Below are 25,866 nucleotides of genomic sequence, written 5' to 3' on the forward strand. Positions count from 1 at the left end.
TAATCTTAAATTATAGGCACCTGAAAATAGTAACCCACCCAAATTTTCCGGTCAGCAACTCATAGTAAAATAATAAAACAGTACGGGTACGAATAAACAAATTTTATAAACTCAAAAACACTTAATCCTCCCCCACTCCCGAGATCAACATGATTATCTCTTTATTTTCAAAAAACGTCAAAAGTTTTTGTGACATAATAACACTATTTGTTCTAGACTTAGTGAGTTATTATTATAGATTGACTTATAAGGTGGGTTACTATTTGAAGTGGATTACTATTAGAATGTGGGTTATTTCCGTATTGTCTCTACGACTTGGTCCCTATGGGGGCAACGCGGGACGTAAACTAAACGAGTAATTTAACCAATAACCGAATAGCTTGTGTGATTGGTCAACTCACTTGCGTTGCGCCAAAGAAAGAACTGTGTTATAAGTTCTTTGGTTGCGCTCACACCCTCGTGGGAAAACCAAGCTATAATGAATAGTCGGAATAACTATGCTATGGTGTAAATGATTTGTAAAGAAACTTGCAACATACATATGTAGGCAAAGGGTATGCGTTGTTATTTCCATCACATGGCTTAAAAGTCTTTAGGGCACAATATTGTTTTACAACCGAGCATTACAGTGTACTGGAGCATTTGGAATATAAACGACATTAATTAAACATAGCATATAATTATGATCTTTTTTCTAAAAAATACTTTAATTCCACAATTTACAAATAAATAAAAGTACTGTACGGTCAAAACATATGGCACAGCGACTCATTTACACAATTCTTTTAAAATAACACAAAAACACAAATGTAAAATGTACCCAATTTAAAGTCAACAGTATATTCACAAAAACGTAAGTACAAATACTATTATACCTAATTTTCATAGAATTATACAGTACACCTAAAGCACCTACAAATTACAAGAACACAAATATGGACTACTTTTTTAAAATATGCCGAATTCGTTTTTATAATGTCAATAAAACTATAAAAACTAACAAACAAATGTTATGGACATATAACTACAGTTTTCTGCAGTTATTCGATTTTATATTGTATAAAATGCTAAAATTATCTTTTATGTAACTATTTTAAGACTAATGTTAAAATATGCATGAACAATTTGTTATAACATTAATATTTATATATATGGTTATTGTAATTGTTCTAAAAATCTTATTTATTTTAAAATATGCCTACACTATTCAATTTGTATACATTTCATTAAAAAGTACAGAATCTGAATTATTATTTAAAAAAATTGTTTTTCTCTCTTAACAGCACACATTTGATTTTGGATCTGTTACTGGGGCGCACTTTTATCAACTCTGCCTAGATCCTATTTATTGGATCTGTTGGAGCGCTCTTTTATAAACTCCTCCTAGATCCTATTTATTGAATCTATTACTGGGGCGCCGTTTTAAAAACTCCTCCTAGACCCTCTTATTGAATCTGTTACTAGGGCGCCGTTTTATTAACTCTTCCTAGATCCTATTTATTGGATCTGCTACAGCTTGTCATCTCCTAGGCCCTATTGAAGTGTATCTATTGCGTATTTCAGATCCCATAGGAGCAGTATAACGTTGACGGCTTTTTTTCTCAGAAAATTCATCGTTGTCTTTTATAAAAGATTCATCGGTGCTGGAACGAAAAGAACATTTATCAACAAAATATTTTTAACAGAAAAAGAATACTACCTAATACTCTGATACTAATTTGTGAAAATGATAATGATGATCACACTTATTAAATTATGATGATATAACACAAAAGTAATATGATGATAATTTAGCTAAGGAGTTGCTTTGGGTCAGGCAACTAAGTTAATTGGTCAGAGATGTTTTGCCCTACTCTGTCAGTCTGCTTAGAACACTGTGCCAAAAAAGCCACTTTACTGGCATTCATTCCTTTAAACCATTCTTGCTAGGATTAGATTTAAGTCCTAGGAAGCAGGAAAGTTTTCTCAGTGTACTGAGCATAATGACGTTAGAATAACATGTACTACTTACAAGAAATGGATAATAGCCACTGTATAATAAAGCACCAAAGCTGTGCCTAGCACGACAATTAAAATGATATAAACAGAGCTGCTGTATATAGATTCCTGAAAAGAAAATTAATTCATGTATGGACGTACAAACACTGGCTTAGTACTTATATTAGTACATTCACTCTTAAGCTCTTTCTACACTATCAATTTATGAGACCAAAAAAATGTGATGTGCCTATATATGGACATGATGATGTCACATCACTATCATATTTGGGAATATCACTACCATTATTTGGGCACATCACACTTTTTTTTGTTTAACTAGTTTGATAGTGTAGACAGAGCTTAAGGCTGGCAGAAAATATTTGGATTTATATGCAGATCCAGATATACCTTGACCCTTACTCATTGAAAAGTGGTAACTAAAAATTCAATTCATTAATTCTATTATTCTACACTTGGAAATTTGTTTGGTCGTGATATACAAATATCAATAAAATGTTAAAATACACAAGCGGTTACAAAAAGCAATAATTATATGCTGGTAAGCTCTGGACGATGGAGGCATCTGTACCAGTATTTTAAGGGCTATAATGTATATATAACTTACCTCTTGGTTATCAGCATCATAAAACTTGTCACACGTCAACGAAGAACAAGTACTGTCAATTAGTTTAGCTACAAAGTGAACAAGAAAACTTACACGTGTTATATTCAGTAAGCAGAGAGTTATTATTATTATTTTCACATATTTACTTTATTAAATTTATTTAATTCATACATATTTAAAAAGAAAATGAATAAATATGATGGTGATGAAAAAAACAACTTACAAATAAAATCGAACCTTTCATTTTCTTTTATTTGATCAGGACAACAACTTGTTACTTGTTTCTGAAATAAAACATACAACTGTGTCATAAAAATCAGTACCATATTTGGGTATATCAAACTTTTTTGTCAAACTAGTTTGATAGTGTAACTTAAGACTAATAGATTATGCAGTTTTCTAGTTTTACTGAATGACTGTAAAGCTCTGTCTACACTAACAAACTATGTGACAAAAAATGTGATGTGTCCATATATGGACATGATGTTGTCATCACTACCATATTTGGGAACATCACACTTTTTTTGTCAAACTAGTTTGATAGTGTAGACAGAGCTTAGACTCAATAACTGTGAGTCCAATTGTGTGTCATGAAAACAAAAGGTCAATCATTTTTGTATATCATATTTTTGTGTATCATAATAAATCATAATCTTAAATCATAACATAAATCAGTAGCCTACCTCACACGTCTCCATGAGCTGTTTCAGTCGCGCTTCATTGCACAAAGCTTCGTCCCAGTAACTTGTCCTTTTGTCACCTGATAAAATATCACATCGGAGAATGTCACAGGAATCAGCTAAGCATATTGGATCACTTGGCTATAAAAGTATTTTAATATTAGATGGTTGTGAATCAAAATGGAAGTTAAAAATCAAATGGTGAGTTTACACGCCTTATATATGATTGGATCATTTGCATGATACATCTAGTTACTTTATGGCTCAGGGTGGGATTAAATACGAGGACCAACTGGATTATCTTGCATGAAAATCAAGTGGTTTAGTTTACACGCCTTATATATGATTGGATCATTTGCATGATACATCTAGTGAAATTATGGCTCAGGGTGGGATTATATATGAGGACCACTATTTTGCACAACAAATTACTACTTAAAATCTAGTGATGAGTTTATGCCCCAGGGTGGGATTATATACGAGGACCACTTGGATTATTTTGGATGACAATTACTACTAAATACCTAGTGGTGGGTTTATGCCCAGGGTGGGATTATATACGAGGACCACTTGGATTATTTTGGATGACAATTACTACTAAATACCTAGTGGTGAGTTCATGCCACAGGGTGGGATTATATTCGAGCAAGTATAAAATGAATAAAAACAGGCTTTAGTACATTCAACAGATGATCTTGGTGTCTGTTTGTCATGTGTAAATCTATATGATACTCTGACACAAATATCTTGCCACAAATATTGCACACCCATCGGCCTAATTCATCAGTTTCTTTGTTCTGCTCCTGCATCAAATAAATATCATGTTTCAGATTCCACTGGCACTTGTCTGGAACTGTATAGCCGTGTGTTTGGAATGTAGGAAAGAAATTCTAGAAAAAAGAATATTTACAAAATTTAACTACGCCTATTATTGAGTACCTTTTTGTCAACAATTATAATTAAATTTGATATTTGTAACACAAACATTTCTTAAAATAATAACTTTAAATAAATTTGTATTTGTTTTTATATTTTAAATAATTATATTAAATAATTTATTTTTAAATAATCTCATTCAGTGAGGATTTTAATCATTGTCGTTTAAGAAATTTAAAAAATGTAAAAATGTGAAACCTTTTCTAAAGTTTTTCTTGCTGTTCTAGATTTGTGTCTTGAGCATTGTTCAGATCCAGTGACTTCGTAGGTTACTACAACCTTAAATTAATTTAAATAATTGTTTATATTTATTTATAATAGCCAGGCCCAACAAGATGGCCCAGCCAGTACAGAGTAATAGTATCGGCCTAATGGGCCTATAACACAGATTGTTAAACAATATTATAATAAACATTTAAATTTTTCTTGTCTTTGAATAAAAAGAGTCTTGTATTCGTGAAAAATAACTGACGCTATACCTACACAAATCAAAATAGCTAGGCCTGCAAAATGGAATAATTAGACGGGTCAAAACAAAAATCTACCGGGTCGGTTTCCGGGAGGATGAAGGTAGCTGGAACGGTAAGCAGGCCTACGTGAAACAACATAGATGTCAGAACAATAAAAACTGACTCGGTATCTACAGATTTATTTTTACTAATTTTCAAAATACTTACAAGTGAAAAAACTAAAAATTGTAATGTGTTTGAGGAGAGAAAATGGTAACAAAACATTCTGTTGACATTTTTCGGCAGGTCTGACTGACGAACAATACCAGGAGAGAGGGCGCCAGACATATAAATATTTACAATTAATCGAAATTTGGTTTAGCCTATATTATCTGTTCAGTTACTAGTCATTTCGGCATTAAAAGTTGCAGCAATGTAGACATATTCAGTAACTAAACATTAGGCTATATCAGCATCAGGGCGCAAAGTTAATATTTTGCTGGTTTTTGTGTCAAGAAATTCGGAGGTATATTCAGAGGGTCATTTCGACGATCAAGCATTCTCTACTTCTACGGAGCGCCATTTATGCCTTTATTTACTTCCGAAATAGAAATATACTACGGTAATTAACAACAGAGTAGCACAGTGATATAAAATAGAAATAAGTCACTAATTTTAATATCTTTTCGTATGTTAATACACTGTGCTCAAGTGGACCCAACTTGGAGCCAGTGGAGCACAGTGATATAAAATAGAAATAAGTCACTGAATTTTAATGTATTTTCGTATTAAGCATATTTGAATACCTACCGGTATGGTACCATACATATTCGACAATACAGTGTCACATATCTCTATTAAAAAAAAAAAAACAATATTAAAAAAAAAAAATATCTGTCGAGGTTCGAACCCCAGCCGATGGCACTCAAAATTGAGCATTACCCGTTACGCCACCAAGTACATGACTGAAAAGCTGATAATAGTCTATTTATACGTGCATTACGTAATTGATCATTACGTCATAAATATCCTATTAACCTTGCTAAAATCAAAATGATCAGTTAGCTCAGTCGTCTGAGCGTCGTGTTAACAACACGTATGTCATGGGTTCGATTCCCACGCTGGTCGGTGGAATAGAGTTAAGGCTATGCGAGCCACTGTGTTTGGGGTTCACAGATCATACGTCCCCCTTTCCACCACACATCATGAGGCGACAACATCAATGCATCTGGTGATGTGGTGGAAACGACCCCAAAAGGCTGTGGCAGGGCCTTAGTGCTGAGGCAGGGAGAGCACATTTACCATCTTTTTTTTTTGGCTCTCGCTAACTGCTTTGGTGGTTTAAATTTATGTTTAGCGCCCTCAATTTATTTTAATGTAAAAAAAGGGAATTAATTCTCTTCGTTACGTGTTAAGAGAATTAATTTTATCTCATCGTAGTTTGGTATGCCGTGCGTTTGTTATGCAAATGAGTGTGCACATGTGCTGTGGGAAAGATGGTATTGTTAGTCATTCGCGATCAACACACAACACTGTTCAATTTTTATTTTTTAATCTTTTACATTAGAATTGTAATTCTACCGTTACACATTATAGTGTACTTTTAAATATCCGTTTCATGCAAGATATTGTATTGTAGGCCTACTAATATGTTGTGAATAACAGTTTATGGTAGAATAAATAAATAAATATGTTTTAAGCAGATCTTCGAAATTGAAGCATATATGAAGTTAAGTTTTTTTTAAACCCAACCTAAAATTCGCATCTGGATAGTTGAAATTTAACGTTATAATTATCAAAGGTGATATGATAAATCTAATTGTTTTCTAAATTATAGAAATATTAAAATTAGTAAGTAGGCTTTTGTGTGCTAGCTCAGCCCCAAGCATGGTGGGGTACTGAAGATTCTTCTGCATGTTGTTTGAAAACATATTAGATGTCATTTTTGGGTACCTTGTAGCTCTATTTTAAACAGTTTGGTATGTGCGTGCGTTGTTATGCAAATGAGTCTGTGCAGGTGTATTATGTTAAAGATGGTACATAGTATGTTAGTCATTCGCGGTCAACACACCACACTGTTAAATTTTGATGCTGTTAATTATTTACATTAGAAGATTTTTCAAATCATGTAAATAAAATATTTTCCGGGCGGGAAGCTAGCAGTTCCCCTCGTTTAGTTTGCAAAAGTAATCTCGAAAGGAACTCCATGTGGAAAAGAAGCCCACCCATGAGTACTAAAAATGAAGAAGCACTTCTTTTCGAGGTTTTATGGCAGTCTATTTAATGGAAAATAATGCCATGCAACTTTGTTTCTGATTTAAAAAAAGTTCCACTTGACATTTACAATCCTAAAAATATCTCTCTTTCAAAATAAAAGAAAAACAATATTCATTATTTTCCATTAAAAAAAATCCACTGGCGCCAAATTGGGTCCACTTGAGCACAGTGTATTAAAATACGAAAAGATTGAAACTTGAGTGACTTTATTTTTATTTTATATCACGGCTCCCCTGGTACCAAATTGTGTCCACTTGAGCACAGTGTTTTATACGAAAATTTATTAAAATTTAGTGACTTTATTTCTATTTTATTTTTTTTATTAAACCTTATTTTGTGAGGGTGACCCTAAACAGCATATGCAGACAGTCAAAAACATATATGAAAAAACGGATGAACTATGTTCAAAAAATATAAAAATATATAATATATATGTACTTAAATACTAAAATATAGCCTACAATACTATACAAAACGTTGATTTTTTTCTTTTGGGATTAAATATTTTTTTAGAGTAGACTTAAAATTATTTATTGTTACCGCATTTCTTAGTTTGGTGGGTAGCAAATTCAAGTATGTTCTGGTGCTCAATATGAAGACAAATTTCCTCTCACTGACACTTTGGGTACATCGACGATTTGGAATTCTGGCAAGACGCAGGGCAAGGTATTCTGGAGCAAGTCATTTGCAGACCTGTAGGCAAGGCAGCCCAGTTGTAGATGCATGCGATCTTGGACTGTATGAAGATTTAAGGTGTTGTAAATGTTAGTTCGTGGTGTGAGAGGATGAGCTTTAAGGATAATGCGAAGTGCTCTATTTTGAATGGTCTGTATTCGGTCAATATTCGATCTGATACCCCAAACACTACATCAATAGTCAATGTGTGGGAGGATTATAGTGTTATAGAGGAGTATGGATGTGTGTTTATTAATGAAATGACCGAGCACGCGATAAGATGGAGATGGACAAGCCCAGTTTGGAACGGAGTTTATTTACATGAAAAGAAAAAGATAAATTTGAATCAATGTGAATGCGAAGATGTTTCTGTTTGTCAGTTTGTGGTATGGGTATATACGAAACGATATTAAAGGTAGTGACTTTTATTTCTATATCACTGTGCTACCCTGGTGCGAAATTGGGTCCACTTGAGCAGTTACCGTAGTACTATTTCTATTATTGAAGTTAATAAAGGCATAAATGGCGCTCCGTAGAGAAGTAGAGAATGCTCCAGTCGTCAGAATGACGCTCTGAATATACCTCGAAATTCGAGAGAAATTCATGAATGAGTGTTTTTTCGGTCTGCCGCCCTCTTTCGGATTCTACCACATTCTTTTCCTATCTTTCAGAAATTCAGAATTCCGAAGTATGGCGAAAGACAGTGATCTGGTAATGTTTTTTTCGTGAATTGTTTTGATTATAAATCAACTTTTCAGAGACACTGACATATTTTGTTTTGAACTATGAACCATTCAAATATAAACAGTGTAATAATGAACGTAATTTTTAACTGTTTTCATGGCTAATTTCTACCAGAAAGATCACGATTTTGTTAAGTTCATTCTTAAAGACTGAACGAGTCATTGAGCAGTGTCTGTTGAAGAATTTATGACCGTCTGAATGCGGTTTTAGAACCTGTTTAATTTATTTACATTCAGAATGCATTGGCTAAGTAGGAGTGGTAGTGTATATAAGATAGATGCACTAGAATTAAGCATAGGATCAATGCTGAGCCACAATGGAGTATAGCAGTGACTTTCGCAAACAGTTGTGTACTGCCTCGGAGCAGGGTGACTTATCAGCGGTACAAACATTACTACAACACAATGACATCAAAGTTGATTGCGTTGACGGAGAATCCGGTATCACACCTCTCCAGTTAGCAGCAGCTAACGGACACGAGGATGTCGTCCGCCAACTTATCATGGGCGGAGCGGCACTTGACTGCAAGAACTTTTATGGTTGGACAGCCTTGATGCAGGCTGCTAGTTACGGTCACGATAAAGTTGTCGCATTATTATTGCAAAATAAAGCAGATTTTAAATTAAAGAACAACCTTGGCGCGTCGGCCTTAACTGTAGCGGCGCGCTTTGGACATACCGCGGTTGTTAAAAGGTTACTTGACACAGGGATTGATGTTAATGATGGCACAAGTAATATCAACCAAGGATTTTACTCAAAAGGGATTGGTGCGACTCCGTTGATAGTAGCTTCTCAATTTGGACATGACGCCATAATGAGAGCGCTATTAGATCGCGGTTCAAATCCAAAACATAAGAACGAAACAACAGGGTGGAATGCGCTCATGTTTGCTGCTCTGAATGGACATATGACATCAGCGCAGATTCTAGTCGATCGAGGCTGTGATCCAAACGAGACTAATTACATCGGTAAAACTGCTTACGAGGTTGCAATGTGTGCTGGTAAGCGAGAAGCTGCAGGCTATTTAGATAGGAAAACAACAACAAGACCAAAAATAGGTAGGATAATTATCAGTACATTTTTATAACTATCATGGGGAGCACTAACTATAATATTAATTTTAGTCTGCAAAAAATATATAAAAGGAGTTTATAATGTAATTTTAGCTATCAAAATTTATTGAAGTTTTGTTAACAAAACTAATTTTGTACTGCATTGTTTCTGACATGGCTATAACAATATGTTGTTTATTTTATATATAAAATTCATATAATACTAAATAAATCTTATGCTTAATTTGAGATGTAAGCAGCGCAGTTTAAAATTGCGCAATTTGAAGTGTATGCAGCTCAGTTTTTTTGCGCATTTATTACATTTCTTGGTCACCACAGCTGGTAAATAAGTTTATTTCACCAAGGCAAATTCTAGTGCGAACGAGGCGTAAGTATATTTGAATGCTGCCATCTGTTGAGCCTGTGGAGTGTGGGATTGACTAGCAGAAAGCAACATCTGTTGTATTACTGCTAATAAACTACATGCTTGATTAACCTTACTATTGTCTACTTTTGTGTATTCGCAATCGTATCAATATTATAAGAAGTTCAACAGTCTCAAGCATATATTTGTTGTTTGAATATATTTTTAGTTTACAGGTGTTGTATAGTATTTAGAAATTCAGTGCCAACTTTAAAAAAACTCAATTTTCTTTTTTGGTGCAGTGCATCACCCCTATTTAGGGGATAACCTTCTTAAAAGAACTTTGCAAAATTCCTGTGAAAACGAATAGGGGTAAATGTGGTACTAGATGTTTAACATGCTACAGCCAACCCCAATTCAGGAGACACCTCTATTAAGGGGACACTTTGTAGTGTCCAGAATGTTTCCCCCTAAAAGGGGTTGATTCTACTAAATTCTAACCGAAAGAAACTGTTTAAGAAATGTTAAAAGATAGTATAGATATTTTATTGAAATTATTAAATGCTACTGTCGACACTATCAAACATTATGTGACAAAAAAAAATGATGGACATGATGATGTCATATCACTAACATATTTGGGCACATCACTACCATATTAGGGCACATCACTACCATATTAGGGCACATCACTACCATATTAGGGCACATCACTACCATATTAGGGTACATCACTACCATATTAGGGCACATCACTACCATATTAGGGCACATCACTACCATATTAGGGCACATCACACTAGTTTGATAGTGTATTTTAGTGCTAGTATGTATTTACGCTCTGTATAGTAAATTGCAATCAGATCTTTGAGTTTGTTGTATAGTATAGTCATTGTATTCTTCTTTGTTATGATATAAAAGGTGTACAAAGGAATTCATTTTCTTGCATTGTTTGTTAATAATCTTAAGATCCCATGTATAGACTCGCTTAAAAAATAAACAATATACTCTTTATGCTGAAGTACTACAATATATATTCAAAGTATGGATTTCTATTGTTGGCTTGGTTCAGATAAGAGAGATCAAGGCCTATCTCTATTATCTGATATCTGAGAGTGTATTGTGTTTATTTATTTAAGCACAGACGAATTAGTTTTACCAATTCCTCCATGATTTAAGAAAATAATGTATTGTAAAAAGAGACTTTTTTTCTGATAATGTAAGGAACTTAGGAAGTCTATATAGTATAAAAAATAACATAATAAATATTCAAATTAAACTAAAAATCCATTGGCTGACAGCTTTAAATTACAGTTTTTCAGGTAAATAAATTTTGTTCCTAAGATCCAATTTTTATTCAAAATGGATAACTATTATGTGACAATAAAATGGCTTATTTGACAACAAAACTTGTAAAAATTATTTTTTAGGGGACAATACATCTTTGAACGTTTTACACAAATATTAATACACAAATGAGGCGATTGTACAAGGCAACTACTAACGAATCTGTAATCACAGATTGTATGCTACAGATGCTTGATTTCTCAACATCTTTAAGATACAGTGATTATTTTAAGCATGTACAGTATTGTTAATTTCCTGCATATATATACAACTTGCAACACATAACAAAATGAATATACTTAACAGAATATAAATTTAAACAAAGCTGAAATATGCTACCACAATACAATTAGTTCTACTGAAGACCTATTCATTTGTTGATGATGTCTTATATGAAGTACCTAACGGCACTGAAATAGGCCTACTATTGGAACGCAGCAATTTAGGGTGGGAAAATCATAAGTCATTTTATAGACATTTACAAATCATTCAAGTTTTGTTTTGTTTGTTTCTTTTATTCTTGATACAGTGCCAACAACATCAAAACCAAAGATCATTGAAGCAGCAGAAACTGGTGACCTCAGACTGATAACACAGATCTTAGATGAAGACCCCACACAGGTCGATACTGTGTCACCAGAGGGGGCAACGTCGCTTATGATAGCAGCTATGCTTGGGAGGATTGATATAGCTAAGATGTTACTACATCGTGGAGCAGATATTAACAAACAGGATTCTAAGAATGGTTGGACTTCTCTTATGCAAGCCACATTTTTTAGGTAATTATATTACATAATATAAAATAATCATGAAGGTTTGAGTTTGGAGGAATGGATTGTAAATTTGTAATCAAATAATAATAATATCCCGGATTTATAAAGCGCCTGATGTTGCGAAACCTAAGCGCTGTACATATTACCCTGGACATTTTTGGATCAAACGTGTATGGAAACATAGTCATACTCCATAATGCAGGTAGTAATCAGCGCAAACGTGTGTCTTGATCTAACCAGGTACCTATTTGTACACTTGGGTGGAGAGAAGCAGCTTAGTAATCAGTGCAAACGTGTGTCTTGATCTAACCAGGTACCTATTTACACTTGGGTGGAGAGAAGCAGGTAGTAATCAGTGCAAACGTGTGTCTTGATCTAACCAGGTACCTATTTGTACACTTGGGTGGAGAGAAGCAAACATAAATAAAGTATCTTGCCCAAAGATACAAGCAATGCAACAGGAGTTTGATTCGAACCACACACCTTTACAATGATACAAAATCTTTTAAGCTACCTTACATTTTAATTAAAGGCACACAGAGTTTGTAAAATTTCTCTTGAATCAAAATGCCGATGCCAGCCTCAAGGCCCAAGATCGATGTACAGCCCTTGATCTGGTTATATGTTTGCGTAAGTATCTTATTGTTTTGTACATGTTATTTTTTCCTCTGGTTAAACAGACATAGGGAACATACGCAAGGCCGTAATGAGAGGTTAAAAACAGACAAGGCAAATTTGCTTTAAATATAATAATCAATTATATAATATGATGATCTGTGCTGGAGAATTGGTGGTAAAAATTGAAAATGTCAGACTAGGCAAGCGCTTTGTGTGCATCATGCTAGCTACGGCCCTGATACAGTAACCTATAACCACATAACTATTCTCCAGCTTTTATATTGTATTCCTACGAAATGTTTAAATATAACTTGTTGTTTTTTTTCAGCTGATTCAGACACTGAATTGACACGGATGTTGGCATCTGCAGCAATGCCTGTCCAGGGTTCTGCTGCCTCATCACGCTCTCCAAAAAACAACACTGGTTCGGGAACATGGCTTACAAAATCTGACAAGCCACTACCAGATGAGAAGCCAAAAGGAGGATTGAAGGTAGGCCTATTAGTTTTATGTTATCTAGTTTTCTAAGACCACCATTTAATTATACCAGTATTTTATCCTTCAGATGAAATGTTAAGGAGATGGTGATGTGTAGCACATGATCAATGTGTAAACAAATTGGTGTCACACCAAAATACTTTAATTTAACAAAATTGAGCATTACAGTTTGCAATTTCTATTCTTTTTTATTTTAATTTTTAGCCCATTAGTAATCTTTAAGCCTGCTTAATTATCTATCTCATTAACATAAAATCAACAAAAAAAATTGTAAAATTCGGAATGACCCTGTTTAACAATTAATGTTAGGCTTTGTCAAAATTTAAACAAATATTATTTTCGTTTTGTTCTCAATCTAGGCATGGTGGAATCGGTTATCAAATCGTTTCCAAAATCTGAAGTTGTCTCGGACGTTAATGTCTGGCATGACAACCACTAAACTCACTCCATTCCATGATGAAAACAACGTGACTGATTCCGCTGTATCCATCGACAAAGAGAAGTCCGATGCAAGCATACAAAGAAACGGAAAAAAGAAAAGAAAATCCAGTGAACAAAAAGATGATTTGTTTTTGAAATCCATAATAAGTAAGATAGCAAAAAAATAGTGTAAAATACAATAGAACTGTACATCTAGTCCTAATCTTTATTAGGTTCTCTACAATCCCACGGCAGCCACTGTGCAACACCTACAACAAACGGCAGTGTCTAAGATGTACTAGTACATGGTGTAACCCCCTACTCTTTCGAAAGATGTACTGGGTTCTTTACAGTGCACATGAGCCAGATGTGTATGCTACACCAGTTTTAATTCCTTATCCGAGAAGATTGTTCTACCACCAGAACAATGGTTGAGGAGTGACTTGAACCTGTGCCGATTGTATAGATTTATTTATTTATTTCAACCATATTTAATGGGGGTAATCCATCCAGCACTTCCTGATCATTTGGGACCCTCAGAACAGATACAATACACGACAATAACAGTAAAGTTAAGGAAAAACAAAAGCCTATAAAAAAATTAATAGATATGGTTTGCGGTGGAGCCATGCCTTAACAGCAGTAAACACATAAACACATTTTTTCTTTTGGAAATGTACTGCGTCTTGATTAAGTTGCAAAAGAGAAATTTATAAAAGAATTAGCATTATTTGTAACTATTTTTCAGGTAATGATAGTGGGCTGAGTAGTACGAGTCAATCCATTCAGTCTTTGGTATGTATGCTGCTTCTGCCTCTTAAAAACTAGTCTGTATCAAGTTTGTCAAATCAAATTAAATCAACTTCGTTTGTTTCATTACCAGGCATACATTAAAAAGTCATTAAAATCATGCAAACAAAAAAATTAAATGTAATTCTTGCAGACAGACTAGATTTAATGTTAACACATTTTTACAGTAAAATTTTGTTTTCAAAGTGGTTGTTTTCATGAAAATAACACTTAAATGAAATCCTTAAAAAAGAAATGTTTCATTCAAGTGTGATTAATTCAACTCAATTGAAATTAATCTTTGATGGTTATTCATTTTATTTCAGTCCATCTTATCTCCAATGAGTACATTCCAAAGTGATAAACTCTTGCCAGTTGTTCCGCCATTTCATCCGCCACCGACCTTTGACCCAAATGATCGCTCTAAACGTCCAATGAATGCATCAAGAACGTCCCTGTCAATGCTTGCAAATGGCAAGGTAAGTTAAGACACCTTTGCACTCTCTGCTCTAAAGCTATATCTATCAAACTAGGTTGACAAAAAAAAGTGTGATGTGCCAATATATGGTGGTGAGATGCCTAAATATGGTAGTGATATAAGATCATTATGTTCATATATGGGCACATCACAAAACAATGTAATCAAAAGCTGTTTTTTTTTCAAAATGTTTTTTATTTTTCCATTAAAAATCCTTTTTTATCTTAGAATGTTGGTCCTAGACAGCCTCATATGAAATCAAAGGGTCTATTCACAAGGCCACACAACAAAAGCATTAGCCCGTCCAACTCGAACAACTTCAGCACAACCACTAGTCCGAACTCATCAGGTGGGGCTAGCAGCATAAGTCGACTACACAAGCCTACTAGGCTACCCGGTAGTCATAGCAAGATTAATAGTGAATCAAAACATGGTATGTATTAAATGTATTAGATTCTATAATATCACAAACATGTGGATTGTAGTTACGTTTTACCTTTGTCCTGTGAGTCATAGTTAAATGTATAAAAATCATGTTTGTGTATTCTTATAGATTTTTACATTAATAAGTTTGTTTTTTATTGATTATTGTTCTTATTACTCTTCTTGTATTATGTACAAAACAATATTGTTGTTATTGATATATAAAATAACATGATTCATGTTCTTTCAGGGTTAGAAAGTCCAGAATCTAAAGCATATCCAGACATTGCCTTCCTACCACAGTCTGCCTTCAAAATAAGTCCAAAATCACAAGTTAACTTCAATGAGTAAGTTTGATTTTGAACATTATTGACTACTGAGATCTTTGTTTCAATACCTACCTGTAATGTTTCCTCTGTAAACATACAGATCTTCTCTCTCCCCAAAGTAATTTTTCAGGCCTCTCCAACTAATTTTCAGAACCCACTCCCAAACTAATTTTCAGGGCCCCCTCCCCGACTAATTTTCAGGCCCTCCCTAACTAATTTTTAGGCCCTCCCCAACTCATTTTTCCAGCCCTCCCCACCCTGATTTAGTATACAGTAGTCAATTACTGACACTTCAGAAGGGTTAACAATATTCATATTGTGTCTTCCACCTACACTTGACCTCTTGACCTTATAGACTTTACAATACCTTATATTTTTACTGTATATTGATATATTTTAATCTTTGTACAATCCAACAGGCCATCTTCCCCAGTTTCACCAACATCTCAGACATCAGGACTAAACAACAGTTCCACTTCCTCTACAATCTCAGGCTCTGCAACTCCGTCCAAGCAACGACCTCTTAGCGGTACCTCTCTTGGTAGCACGACACCCACCTTGACCCCCTCACCATCACCATCTCCTAAGGGCAGACCAGGATCAAATCACAGTTCAGCTAGCCAAGCCAGCTCAACTCTTCAACCGAAACATAGCTCAAGTAGCGGTGTTAGTGAAGATGGTAAGATTCAATTTAGTTTCTACCAGGCAAACACATTTCTTTATTAGCCATAAAATACAAAAATACATAGTCCAAGATGGCATGGAATGACCACATTTTAAGATAAAACTTTGACCCTCAGGCCGGTCACTCCGTACTGTACTGTATACAAACATTCAGGAGTGAAAATATAATCTCCTAGGTGGAGGTAATTAAAGAAAGTATTATGTCTTTAAGCTCTGTCTACACTATCAAACTTTATGTGACAAAAAAACGTAATGTGCCCATGGACATGATATTGACATCATAAAACTCTCATTCTTCAATGATTGTTTGCATCTTTACTTATTCATTGTGATTTTATTTCCCCCTAGACGAGTTGTCGGCGTTACTTAGAAAATTGTCCCTAGAGAAATATTCACCAATATTTGAAGAACAAGAGGTATATTACTCATTTTATTTTGATTCTTGCATTTAATGGTGTAACAGGGATTGTAACGGCACATTGAAAACTGAATGATAATGATGGAATTTTACTATTTTACTTGGAAAGTCAATACAATTGTGGGAAAACCCAATTATGTAAAACTGCAAATCTATCTTATAAAATAACATACACACGCCCTTTAAACATAGTGTTAAGGCTAAGTTGTGTCTTGACCTTATCAGGTACCCATTTGTACACCTGGGTGGAGAGAGGCATTCGTAAATAAAGTTTTTTGCCTAAGGATAACAAGCAATGCATTAAACCCACAATCTCACGATCAGTAGAACAATGCCCAACAAATTGCACCACACTTAAACAATACATAATGGCATAAGGGGAATATTATTATTAGTTTTAATATATAATTTGAATATACAGTATATATTTAATAATATTTATTGACTAATAATTTGTATTGACTATTTTAACATTATAGGTGGACATGGAAGCATTCTTAAGTTTGGATAAGTCGGACTTAACTGAGCTCGGGATTAAGCAGTCGGAACCACAAAGTCGTATACTACTTGCAATTAATGAACTCAATTCTGGAAGAAATAGAGATTTCAAAACATAGGTTATCAAACTAGTGTATAACATTAACAATGGCCTATGCTTTGGAGTATTATTAACAGTATAACGGTATTGGTTATTTATGAACACTGGTCAGATGTTTGCCATACTATGACGTAATTGTACATTTATGTACATATTGAGAACACTTCATAAAAAAGTAATTCTCGGGTGAGATTCTAGCCCATGACCTCAAGATCAGATCACATCTCTAGACCACTGAGCTTGCGCTGATGGCTAGGGTTGGAGCTGACCAATTACATAGCTTCCTGACGCAGAGCTACTTCACAGTAGTTATCCCTATCACTGTATACACAATTTTGGACTATAATGTACTTTCCATGTAACAGATTACAACGGTACCAGTGGTAAACAATGCATTGAGTTACCATAGACAGGCTTGTACCCTTTTGAAAGTTAGGTCAGGTACGTGAGGGAGGCAGACTCAGACTCAGACATATACCAGCACATTTTGGTAAAAAAATTACTCAAAATGATATTTTGGCTTATACATATGTATGGACAACACACTAGATGATGTGGTTATTATTTTTTTAAATATTAATAAATAGGATTTATGGATTTTATAATATGAATATTAGCATAAAGCTTTAGTACCTTGATAAAAAGAATATATGAACTAGCACCTTGATGGTTTTTCTTTTTTAAATTAAACAAAATCTACAAAACAAGACAAATTTACAAATGGCAGGGAAACTAGACCAATAACATTTTTAAAAATACTATTTAATTTTTTATATATTAAAAAAAATTCTAAATATATAAATAGTTAGTACAACTACTTAAGTAAATTCAATACATTCTATAAGGGGTGTTTATTTATATATTCACAGTATTTAGTTACTTTTTTTCTAGATAGAAATCAACCTATTATAATATAAATTGCATTATCTGTGAAAACAGCGATTTTACTCAGCTCATTTTATACTGGTTCAAACATTATATCAACTCAATTTTATTCAAATTACAATTAAATGTTAGGTGAATTTAGAGTTAGTTTTAATATGCATTGTCATAAACATTCTGTTTCAACTCCCTCAATAATTTAAATGAATGCCAAATATTCTGTTTGGCAGGAATAATTAATGTAGAAATGTGTTTCATGAAATAGGAGTATTTTTAGACAACTGCTAAGTTCAGAATTGTATTAGTTGTATAGATATATATGCAAATACTAACCATATTTATATACTTATTAAATTATAAACATGAGTATTGTTTGTTATTAAGTATCACAGATTTCAATTACAGAGACGGGTGGTAACGGTGGTAACAATATAGAATCTATGTTATTCCTTATGGCCATTTACACACAAAGTGGAGCGGATGGGCAGCTTCCGGTTAGGACAGATACAGATTTGACATGGGACAAGCTACGTAGTTTTCTGTTACTAGAGGGTGAGCTCGCTTCGCTCGCTCCCCCTCTAGGAAGTGTAGACGATGGTTCTTGGAATGATAATGTTCTCCTTATACATTTTCTGTCGGTTACCATTATTGAAAATGCTTGACATTCGTAAAACTGAACTACTTTGTTTCACAGTGTTTTAGATGATTAATAACATTTTAAAGTATAGTTTTTATTGTTTGGTAGGGCCCTTTGAGGAGGCGGAGGTCATTTGAGGGAGGTGCTTATTCGAGGGATATATGTTAAATTTTTTAGTTCTAATAATATGGTAACATTTATAATCAAATGAAATCCTCTCATAGATATGAAAAGTGGTAAAAAAGAATAACAAATGCTTGGTAAATTGCAGATAACAGTGCGGTGAATTCTACTACAAATAGTATAATTGTGTTATTATAAATATGTGAATGGACGTTTATTAGATAGTTGGGTTGTGTGGGGGGGGGGGGGGTTATTATTCAAAGTGATGTTTTATTGGAGAGGCGTTTATTCAAATGAATACCATCCTAATAATTATTAATATATTATTTAATTTAATCATCTTTTGAAACTAACTGCCGTGACAGAGTGGGCCCAAGAAAGAAGACATTACGGCTTGCAACATGGCCAGACATCTCGGTCCTAACGGGACACAGGAAGATAGCCTACAGTTATTCCTGCAAGCTTACTCAATAAAACTCAGCTATCGGGATTTCACTCGAAAAATGTCAAATCTCCCTATGTAATTTTATAATACTATTCCCCACAATATATTCTGATTCTTTATGGCGTATATTTAATTTGATCTTTATTAATTTGCAGTATAATTCCTATTATTTAACTACTGTACCTTCACACACGTGTGGTATGTTTTAAAATAAACAAAAAACTGAAATGGCTATGATTAATGGCCAATTTTTTTTTTCGTCTTCCAAAGGGACACTGTATTGATTGATGGAAAGTGCCTGTTTCCAGTCACCTTTAGGGTCAAATCTATTATTTTAACTGCTCCCTTGTGTATAAAAGAGAGAAAATATTTGAAACTAAGGTGAACTTATCTTAAGCCCGGAAATTACTTTGACCGGGAAGAATTGAAATTGAGAGGAAAATCCAATGTTGAAATCATAAATGTTGTTAAAAAACTCTTTATAATATCTTCCTAAGATATAAATATGGAACAATAGCGTCGGCGTGCACACTAATGTTATCAAATCTACGTTTCGCGGTACATCTCGAATAGATAAGGTAGGTATCCAAGGCGGAGATTTGTAGAGAAGTTTTTGCATTGTGCTCGCCTATGTCAGAATTAACCATAATTTATATATAGATACTGTAGTTGCCGCTCGTCTCTGTAAATTGGCCTTTCCACATTGACAAGTCTCTTAAAATATGTGTGGTTAAAGTAGGGGTACAATTAAATCGACACAGGAGTAAGATGTTTACCCTTGTGTACTTGTACATCTCAACCCTTGCCCCTCATGGTAGGTCACTGTGGGTCCATGGAAGGTCAAATTCAAATTTAGGACAAATGATGTAAAGCAAACAAAACTTCTTCCAGTTAACAAATTTATTCACATTAAAAACTTAAAGCTCTGTCTACACTATCAAAACTAGTTTGACAAAAAAAAAGTGTGATGTGCCCAAATATGGTAGTGATATGACATGTCCATATGTATATGGGCATATCACATTTTTTCGTCACATAAAGGTTGATAGTGTAGAAAGAGCTTAAGAACAGATTACAATAAAATGGTGCTAATATACAGATTCCAATATACTCTACTACACACTTTGTCAAACTAGTTTGATAGTGTAGACAGAGCTTATGTAAAAACTATGAAAAAGTGAAATTAAAACTTTATTATTCTTGGTAAAAACACCTACTGTACCATGGAACAACCTAGAACCTTTGCAAGCTAGTATTAGCTACAGTATGCCTCTTTAATCTATATAAGTCAACCACTTACCAAATTAAAATATTATACATACAATAATTGATATAATTCCCTTCGTTCTTATTTGACAAAGTTTACCATGCTATTTATAATTTTCTTGATCTTACTGGCAATAATTATATAAAAAGTGTTAGTCATCCCATAAAGTGTTAGTTATAAATATATTTTATTTAATTATACATTTCATCTAATTCTATATACTCTAATCCTAAAAACAAAATAAGCTCACTTGTGAAAAAGATGTTTAAACAAATAAACCAAATTGTGTCGTATATCACATTATACGGTGAAAACATTTTTTGGAAAACTTGATTTTTATCCAATACCATTTTCAAACTAACGTCAATAGTTACCCATTTCCGAAACAGTGTGAAAGGATATAAAGCCTAGTCTACACTAGCAAAGTTTAGTGTCAATCTCAAGAGTTTGGCAATAAAAAAATGTTGAATGTTTGCAAGTGTTAAACCAGTTGGCAAACTACGGAAAACTAGTTTGCTGAGGTTTGTGAACTCAACCAATCAAATCACAGTCTTTGTGGTCATGTGATCCTGCAGGTAACCAAATTATAGCTCCCAGTAACAGAGACTATAGTTTTAAACAACTTCTCCAAACAGAACAAAACAAACAAAAGTTTAGTAAAGTTTGCTAGTGTAGACTAGTCCTATAGACCAAATATGGTAGTGATATGACATCCTCATCATGTCTATATATGGACATACTGTATCACATTTTTTTCATCACATAAAGTTTTGTAGTGTAGACAAGGCTTTACACATGTTGCTGTAACATGCTCAAATGGTGTTGGATGAAAGGCACCAAGCAGGCACACGTTCCTGTTATGCTTTAGAACTGAAGACCAACGTCAGGAACTGTTCATACGAAATATTGATCCAGCCATTGCGATTGGTGTCATACATCTTGAAAGAGTTTGACAAGGTCTGAAACAGAAATGAACATAAATATTAATTTTACACAAGATATGCATATTAAATAGGACATTAGACTGGAGGTCCAGTGAACACATCTGGCTTGTGTACACTTTCAAGAACCCAGTGTATCCAGCCCCTGTCGTGGACAAAACAAATGAGCACAGTTTGGTGGAAGCTTGACACAAAGGTAGATGGTATTATTAAACAAATAATTTATCTTAATATAAAACATGCATCAGAATTGGAATTATATTATTGAACTCATCTTTAATACAAATATTTCTTGTTAAATGATAAATATATTGTTAGTTTGTTTATGTTTCAATTATCTCAGACAGCATCGTACGGCAAGGCTCGATACGACGCCTTGTAGGGAGAAAGTCAAACATGTTTAAAGTTCTTGCGACGACCTTAAAACTATGCCTGACGCTATCTCAAGACGACTCGCGGCACTATCTCAAGACGACTCATCTCGTCGGGATTCAACTCGGCCAGCATCGATGAGTCAGAACGGTTCGTCGGGCCTTGTCGTACAACTCTGTGTTGGCCTTTAGTAAACATGTTTAGATTAAAAAAGAGGGGATAAGGATGGGAATGGACACGCCTTTATCTCTGATGTTGTTAGACACTGCAAGCAAGTCAATCAATAGAATTTATGATTTTTTTTTTACAGAGAAATATGAGACAGGGAAAACCAAAAGTGAACTAAATCATTACTGTCAAGTGGGAACCCTTAATAATTAAAAACTTTTAAAATATTTTCAACAATATGTGATGATAGGACCTCTAAAGACCAGAGAATCCAATATAAACATGCTCTAGGATTAAGAGGAGAAATCCTTCATCTCTAATTTGTTAGTTTTAACACCGCAAACAAGATAATTTTCTTTTCAGAACTTTTTGCATTTTATACCATTGGTGAGTTTCTGCTAGGACTTGACACTAAAGACCAGACTGAGGAATTGTTCAAAGCCAATATTAATCCAACCGTCTTGATCTTGATCGTGGTATCGAAAAGCGTTTGTTAATGTCTAGCTCAGCATTGGAGAATGTTAGGAAAAAAACAATAAAAGTAAACAGATAATAATAATATAGATCATCCTACATAAAACTTGCGTACAGAATCACAATTATATTTCCAATTATCTTGTAAGAATGAAAGTCAAGATAAATTTTTACGGAGTTAGTAATTTAACTTTTTTGTTCACTCTCAATTCACCACTCTAAGAAGCAGCTTGCTAATTTCCAACCTAATCTTAATGTTCCTCCACCTATCATGAATAAATAGTTCTTTTTTAACCCTAAAAAACAAAAATTACCTGTATTACAACGCAGCACTGGATAAAGTCATCAAACGCAATAACACCCCGACCGGATCTGTCAAACTTTCGGATTAAAATGTCATAAAATCGATCAGACAAACGGTATCCTGCAAAAGATATATTGGTTTAATTAGACAATGTACACTAGGCTAAGTAATGAATCTAACCACACTGAAATATGATGCATGTGGGTCCTACTAAATACTACACAATAAACAGTGGGTTTGGTACTATTAGTATTATATATATTGTATAAAGCTCTACACTATCAAACTTTATGTGACAAAAAAATGTGATGATTTTTATATCACTACTATATTTGGGCATATCACTACTAAATTTGGGCATATCACTACTAAATTTGGGCATATCACTACTATATTTGGGCATATCACTACTAAATTTGGGCATATCACTACTATATTTGGGCATATCACTACTAAATTTGGGCATATCACTACTATATTTGGGCATATCACTACTATATTTGGGCATATCACTACTAAATTTGGGCATATCACTACTATTGGGCACACATTTTTTTGTCAAAGTAGTTTGATAGTGTAGACAGAGCTTACATTGTGTGGCGTGCATGGTGTTTAGCATGGCTGATTGAAAAAATCTGGAAATGCAAGAATTATTTCTTACCAAAACTAGTCAATGCCATCTTTAACTCATTTTTATCGATTGACCCCGAATTATCCTTATCATAGGCACGGAAAGTAGTCTGCCAGTCTGTTACATATTTCCATAGACTTCCAAATTCCTGAAAGTTGATAGTGCCATTGTTATCTCTGTCAAACATTCCAATCATCAAACGGACAGTCTCGGGATTAAATGGAGTCCAAGTTCCTAAAAAAAAAAGTAAATCAGACTGATTGTTAATCTACAATCATTGCCTATAAATAAATACCCACCATCAAACTGTAAGTGCAATTTAAAAATACCATTTGAAAGAGCCTGTTGCAGTTCATTTACAGAGATTGCTCCACTTCTGTCTTTATCGACCCTGCAAAAATGATAGAAATATATATCAACATTATTCATCTTGCTTTTTGTCCATCACGATGTACAGTAGTATAAATTGGTACAGTGAGACAACGACTAGGGTAGTTTAAAGATTAGTCAATCAAGTTTATCTTTGCACCACTACATCGAGATGAAACGACGGCATACATAAACAAAGTGGTTAGAATTCCGGCAGAATCAACGCAATTGATTTGTCAATTGAAAATCACTCATGCATGTACACTTTTATAACCTCATGTACAATTTTTCCGAGTGGTTGGCTGGTTTAGTGGTGTGGTACTGCGGCTAGGGGTCTAGTGGTTTTGTAGGTTCAATTCTCGATCATTTTTTTTTCATTTTTCTTTTTAATTAAAAAAATTATCTTTTAATCACCATCATCTTTATCCATCGTCGTCTTTACCCACCATTCCTTAGAGGGGTTTTTGGTTTATTAGGACTTTAGGTTTTAGTTCTTCTCAGTGTTAGAATCTGTTACAATGGGCAGTTGAGTTCTGGTGCCGGAATCCTAACCATGGCGATATATAAATTATCAGTGAACACTGCTGTTATGCGCGATTTGAACGATTTGCGCAATTTGAAATTGCGCAAAAAAAATCCTTGCGCAATTTGAATTGAAACATGTGTTTCAAATTGCGCAAGCAACGTATTAAATTGCGCAAGTAATCTGCAAATTGCGCAAGGTTTTTCGACAGATTGTGAAATCATGCACACCCATATTTTTATAGTAATTTCTAAGAATGATTCAAAATTAAAGATAAATATCGCATTTCCTTATTTTAGTAGTGCAAATATTGTTATAAGTTAGCATACCGTCGAAGAACCGACGAAGGAAAACGAAGCGGTGGTGTTCCACCAGGCGGGCGCGGCGCGGGCGGCCGGCTATACTACTCTAGCCTAGCTAGGGTCTGGACTACTGATACTGACTAGGTTACATATTAAAAACTTAAAAAGTGAGTATTAAACATTATCTTCATTGAAATGGTCTTATTTATATAATAAAATACTAAATTTTAAACTCCTCTGCCTAGTAGGCCTAGCCTAGCCATGTATGAGAAAATTCACAGTTCGTTTTCAAATTGCGCAAAGGTGTCATATTGCGCAAGAACTATCTTGCGCAATTTACAAATTGTGCAGCGCAATTTAAAATTGCGCAAAGATTTTCTTGCGCAATTTGAAATTGCGCAAGTTGATTGCGCAATTTGAAATTGTGCAAAAAAATCCTTGCGCAATTTTAAATTGCGCAAGAATTCTTTGCGCAATTTCAAATTGCGCAAGGATTTTTTTGCGCAATTTCAAATTGCGCAAATCGTTCAAATCGCGCATAACACTGCTATGCCAGCAGATAGCCTACTAAAGCCTATCTAGGGTCTACTAGGCTACTACAGGCTTAACTACTGTAGTACTACTATACTAGGCTTATTTTAGCTCCTTCCTTCCTACTGTATCTACCTAGCTAGTACTACAGTAGTAGGTTATATCTATCTAATCTATCCTAGGCCTAGCCTCTAGGTAGGGCCGGGTACCTAGCCCTTATAGCCTAGTTAGGCCCCTATCTGTCTGTGTGGTAACTGGTAAGGTAGGAAGGATAGGCTAGCTAGAGACTCAAGAGTAGGCCGCCTATAGAGTCCTATAATAGAAAAATAGGCCTAGGCTAGATTAGAGCCTAGCCTAGCCAGTAGGAGGCCTAGGCTAGGCCTAGCTAGCTAGGCTAGGCCTAGGGCCAAGAGGCCTAGAGTAGGCCTAGGCCTACCTACTAGCTAGCTAGGCTAGGGGCCGGCCCTAGCCTACATTCCATAATTTGATAAAAATTATATAAAACCTATACCTTTGAAATATTCCCCAAAGATCTGGCTGTTGTGGAGGAGGCTGGTATTGTTGTTGATAATTGTAAGCCATATTTTAGGGGGTTTTATTAGCTAGGCCCAGTCCTGGTTCCCTCTTTCTCTGGTAGCAGCAGCTCACTGTGTGTCGTGTAAATGGAGCATTCTCTACTTCTCTACGGAACGCCATTTATGCCTTTATTTACTTCAGAAATAGAAATAGTACTACTTACC

The 25,866-nt window shown here is 34.4% G+C and overlaps 3 protein-coding genes across 4 annotated transcripts; 1 reads left to right on the forward strand and 2 right to left on the reverse strand.

Annotated features, from left to right (window-relative positions):
- Positions 1 to 703: 703 nt before the first annotated feature.
- On the reverse strand, positions 704 to 4,990 carry LOC140056670 (uncharacterized). The gene is made up of 8 exons (XM_072102118.1): positions 4,899 to 4,990; positions 4,420 to 4,500; positions 3,966 to 4,175; positions 3,289 to 3,426; positions 2,829 to 2,889; positions 2,606 to 2,673; positions 2,012 to 2,106; positions 704 to 1,643 (listed from the first exon to the last, which is right to left on the reverse strand). Exons 1-8 carry the CDS (start codon positions 4,953 to 4,955, stop codon positions 1,520 to 1,522), a joined length of 834 nt encoding a protein of 277 aa, XP_071958219.1. The 5' UTR covers positions 4,956 to 4,990; the 3' UTR covers positions 704 to 1,519.
- Positions 4,991 to 8,323: 3,333 nt separating this feature from the next.
- Positions 8,324 to 18,578, forward strand: LOC140056109 (ankyrin repeat and SAM domain-containing protein 6-like). 2 transcript variants are annotated; one of them, XM_072101363.1, is made up of 12 exons: positions 8,324 to 9,424; positions 11,659 to 11,908; positions 12,435 to 12,532; positions 12,849 to 13,012; positions 13,378 to 13,606; positions 14,187 to 14,233; positions 14,554 to 14,706; positions 14,934 to 15,138; positions 15,379 to 15,475; positions 15,877 to 16,136; positions 16,490 to 16,557; positions 17,039 to 18,578. In XM_072101363.1, the coding sequence occupies exons 1-12, from the start codon at positions 8,683 to 8,685 to the stop codon at positions 17,174 to 17,176; spliced, it is 2,451 nt and encodes an 816-aa protein (XP_071957464.1). In that variant the 5' UTR covers positions 8,324 to 8,682; the 3' UTR covers positions 17,177 to 18,578. The 2 variants fall into 2 exon arrangements, with proteins under 2 accessions (XP_071957464.1, XP_071957466.1); XM_072101365.1 differs by having other exon boundaries at positions 8,324 to 9,229; positions 11,662 to 11,908.
- Positions 18,579 to 20,126: 1,548 nt separating this feature from the next.
- LOC140056110 (programmed cell death protein 6-like) lies at positions 20,127 to 25,789 on the reverse strand. Its single transcript, XM_072101366.1, has 5 exons — positions 25,638 to 25,789; positions 23,731 to 23,792; positions 23,432 to 23,635; positions 22,781 to 22,890; positions 20,127 to 21,470 (listed from the first exon to the last, which is right to left on the reverse strand). The coding sequence occupies exons 1-5, from the start codon at positions 25,706 to 25,708 to the stop codon at positions 21,369 to 21,371; spliced, it is 549 nt and encodes a 182-aa protein (XP_071957467.1). The 5' UTR covers positions 25,709 to 25,789; the 3' UTR covers positions 20,127 to 21,368.
- Positions 25,790 to 25,866: the final 77 nt, after the last annotated feature.

The sequence above is a fragment of the Antedon mediterranea genome, chromosome 8 (assembly GCF_964355755.1).
Source record: "Antedon mediterranea chromosome 8, ecAntMedi1.1, whole genome shotgun sequence".
Lineage (NCBI taxonomy): Eukaryota > Metazoa > Echinodermata > Crinoidea > Comatulida > Antedonidae > Antedon > Antedon mediterranea.

Excerpts from the sequence above, each read along its gene's own strand:
- LOC140056670 (XM_072102118.1), bottom strand. The coding sequence starts at position 4,955 with ATGTTTTGTTACCATTTTCTCTCCTCAAACACATTACAATTTTTAGTT. Across the intron at positions 4,176-4,419 it reads CAAGAAAAACTTTAGAAAAG|AATTTCTTTCCTACATTCCA; the intron begins GTTTCACATTTT and ends TCTTTTTTCTAG. Across the intron at positions 1,644-2,011 it reads GTGGCTATTATCCATTTCTT|CACCGATGAATCTTTTATAA; the intron begins GTAAGTAGTACA and ends TTTTCGTTCCAG.
- LOC140056109 (XM_072101363.1), top strand. The coding sequence starts at position 8,683 with ATGGAGTATAGCAGTGACTTTCGCAAACAGTTGTGTACTGCCTCGGAG. Across the intron at positions 11,909-12,434 it reads ATGCAAGCCACATTTTTTAG|GCACACAGAGTTTGTAAAAT; the intron begins GTAATTATATTA and ends TTTTAATTAAAG. Across the intron at positions 16,558-17,038 it reads CAATATTTGAAGAACAAGAG|GTGGACATGGAAGCATTCTT; the intron begins GTATATTACTCA and ends TTAACATTATAG.
- LOC140056110 (XM_072101366.1), bottom strand. The coding sequence starts at position 25,708 with ATGGCTTACAATTATCAACAACAATACCAGCCTCCTCCACAACAGCCA. Across the intron at positions 23,793-25,637 it reads CTTTGGGGAATATTTCAAAG|GGTCGATAAAGACAGAAGTG; the intron begins GTATAGGTTTTA and ends TCATTTTTGCAG. Across the intron at positions 21,471-22,780 it reads AGTGCTGCGTTGTAATACAG|ACCTTGTCAAACTCTTTCAA; the intron begins GTAATTTTTGTT and ends TTTCTGTTTCAG.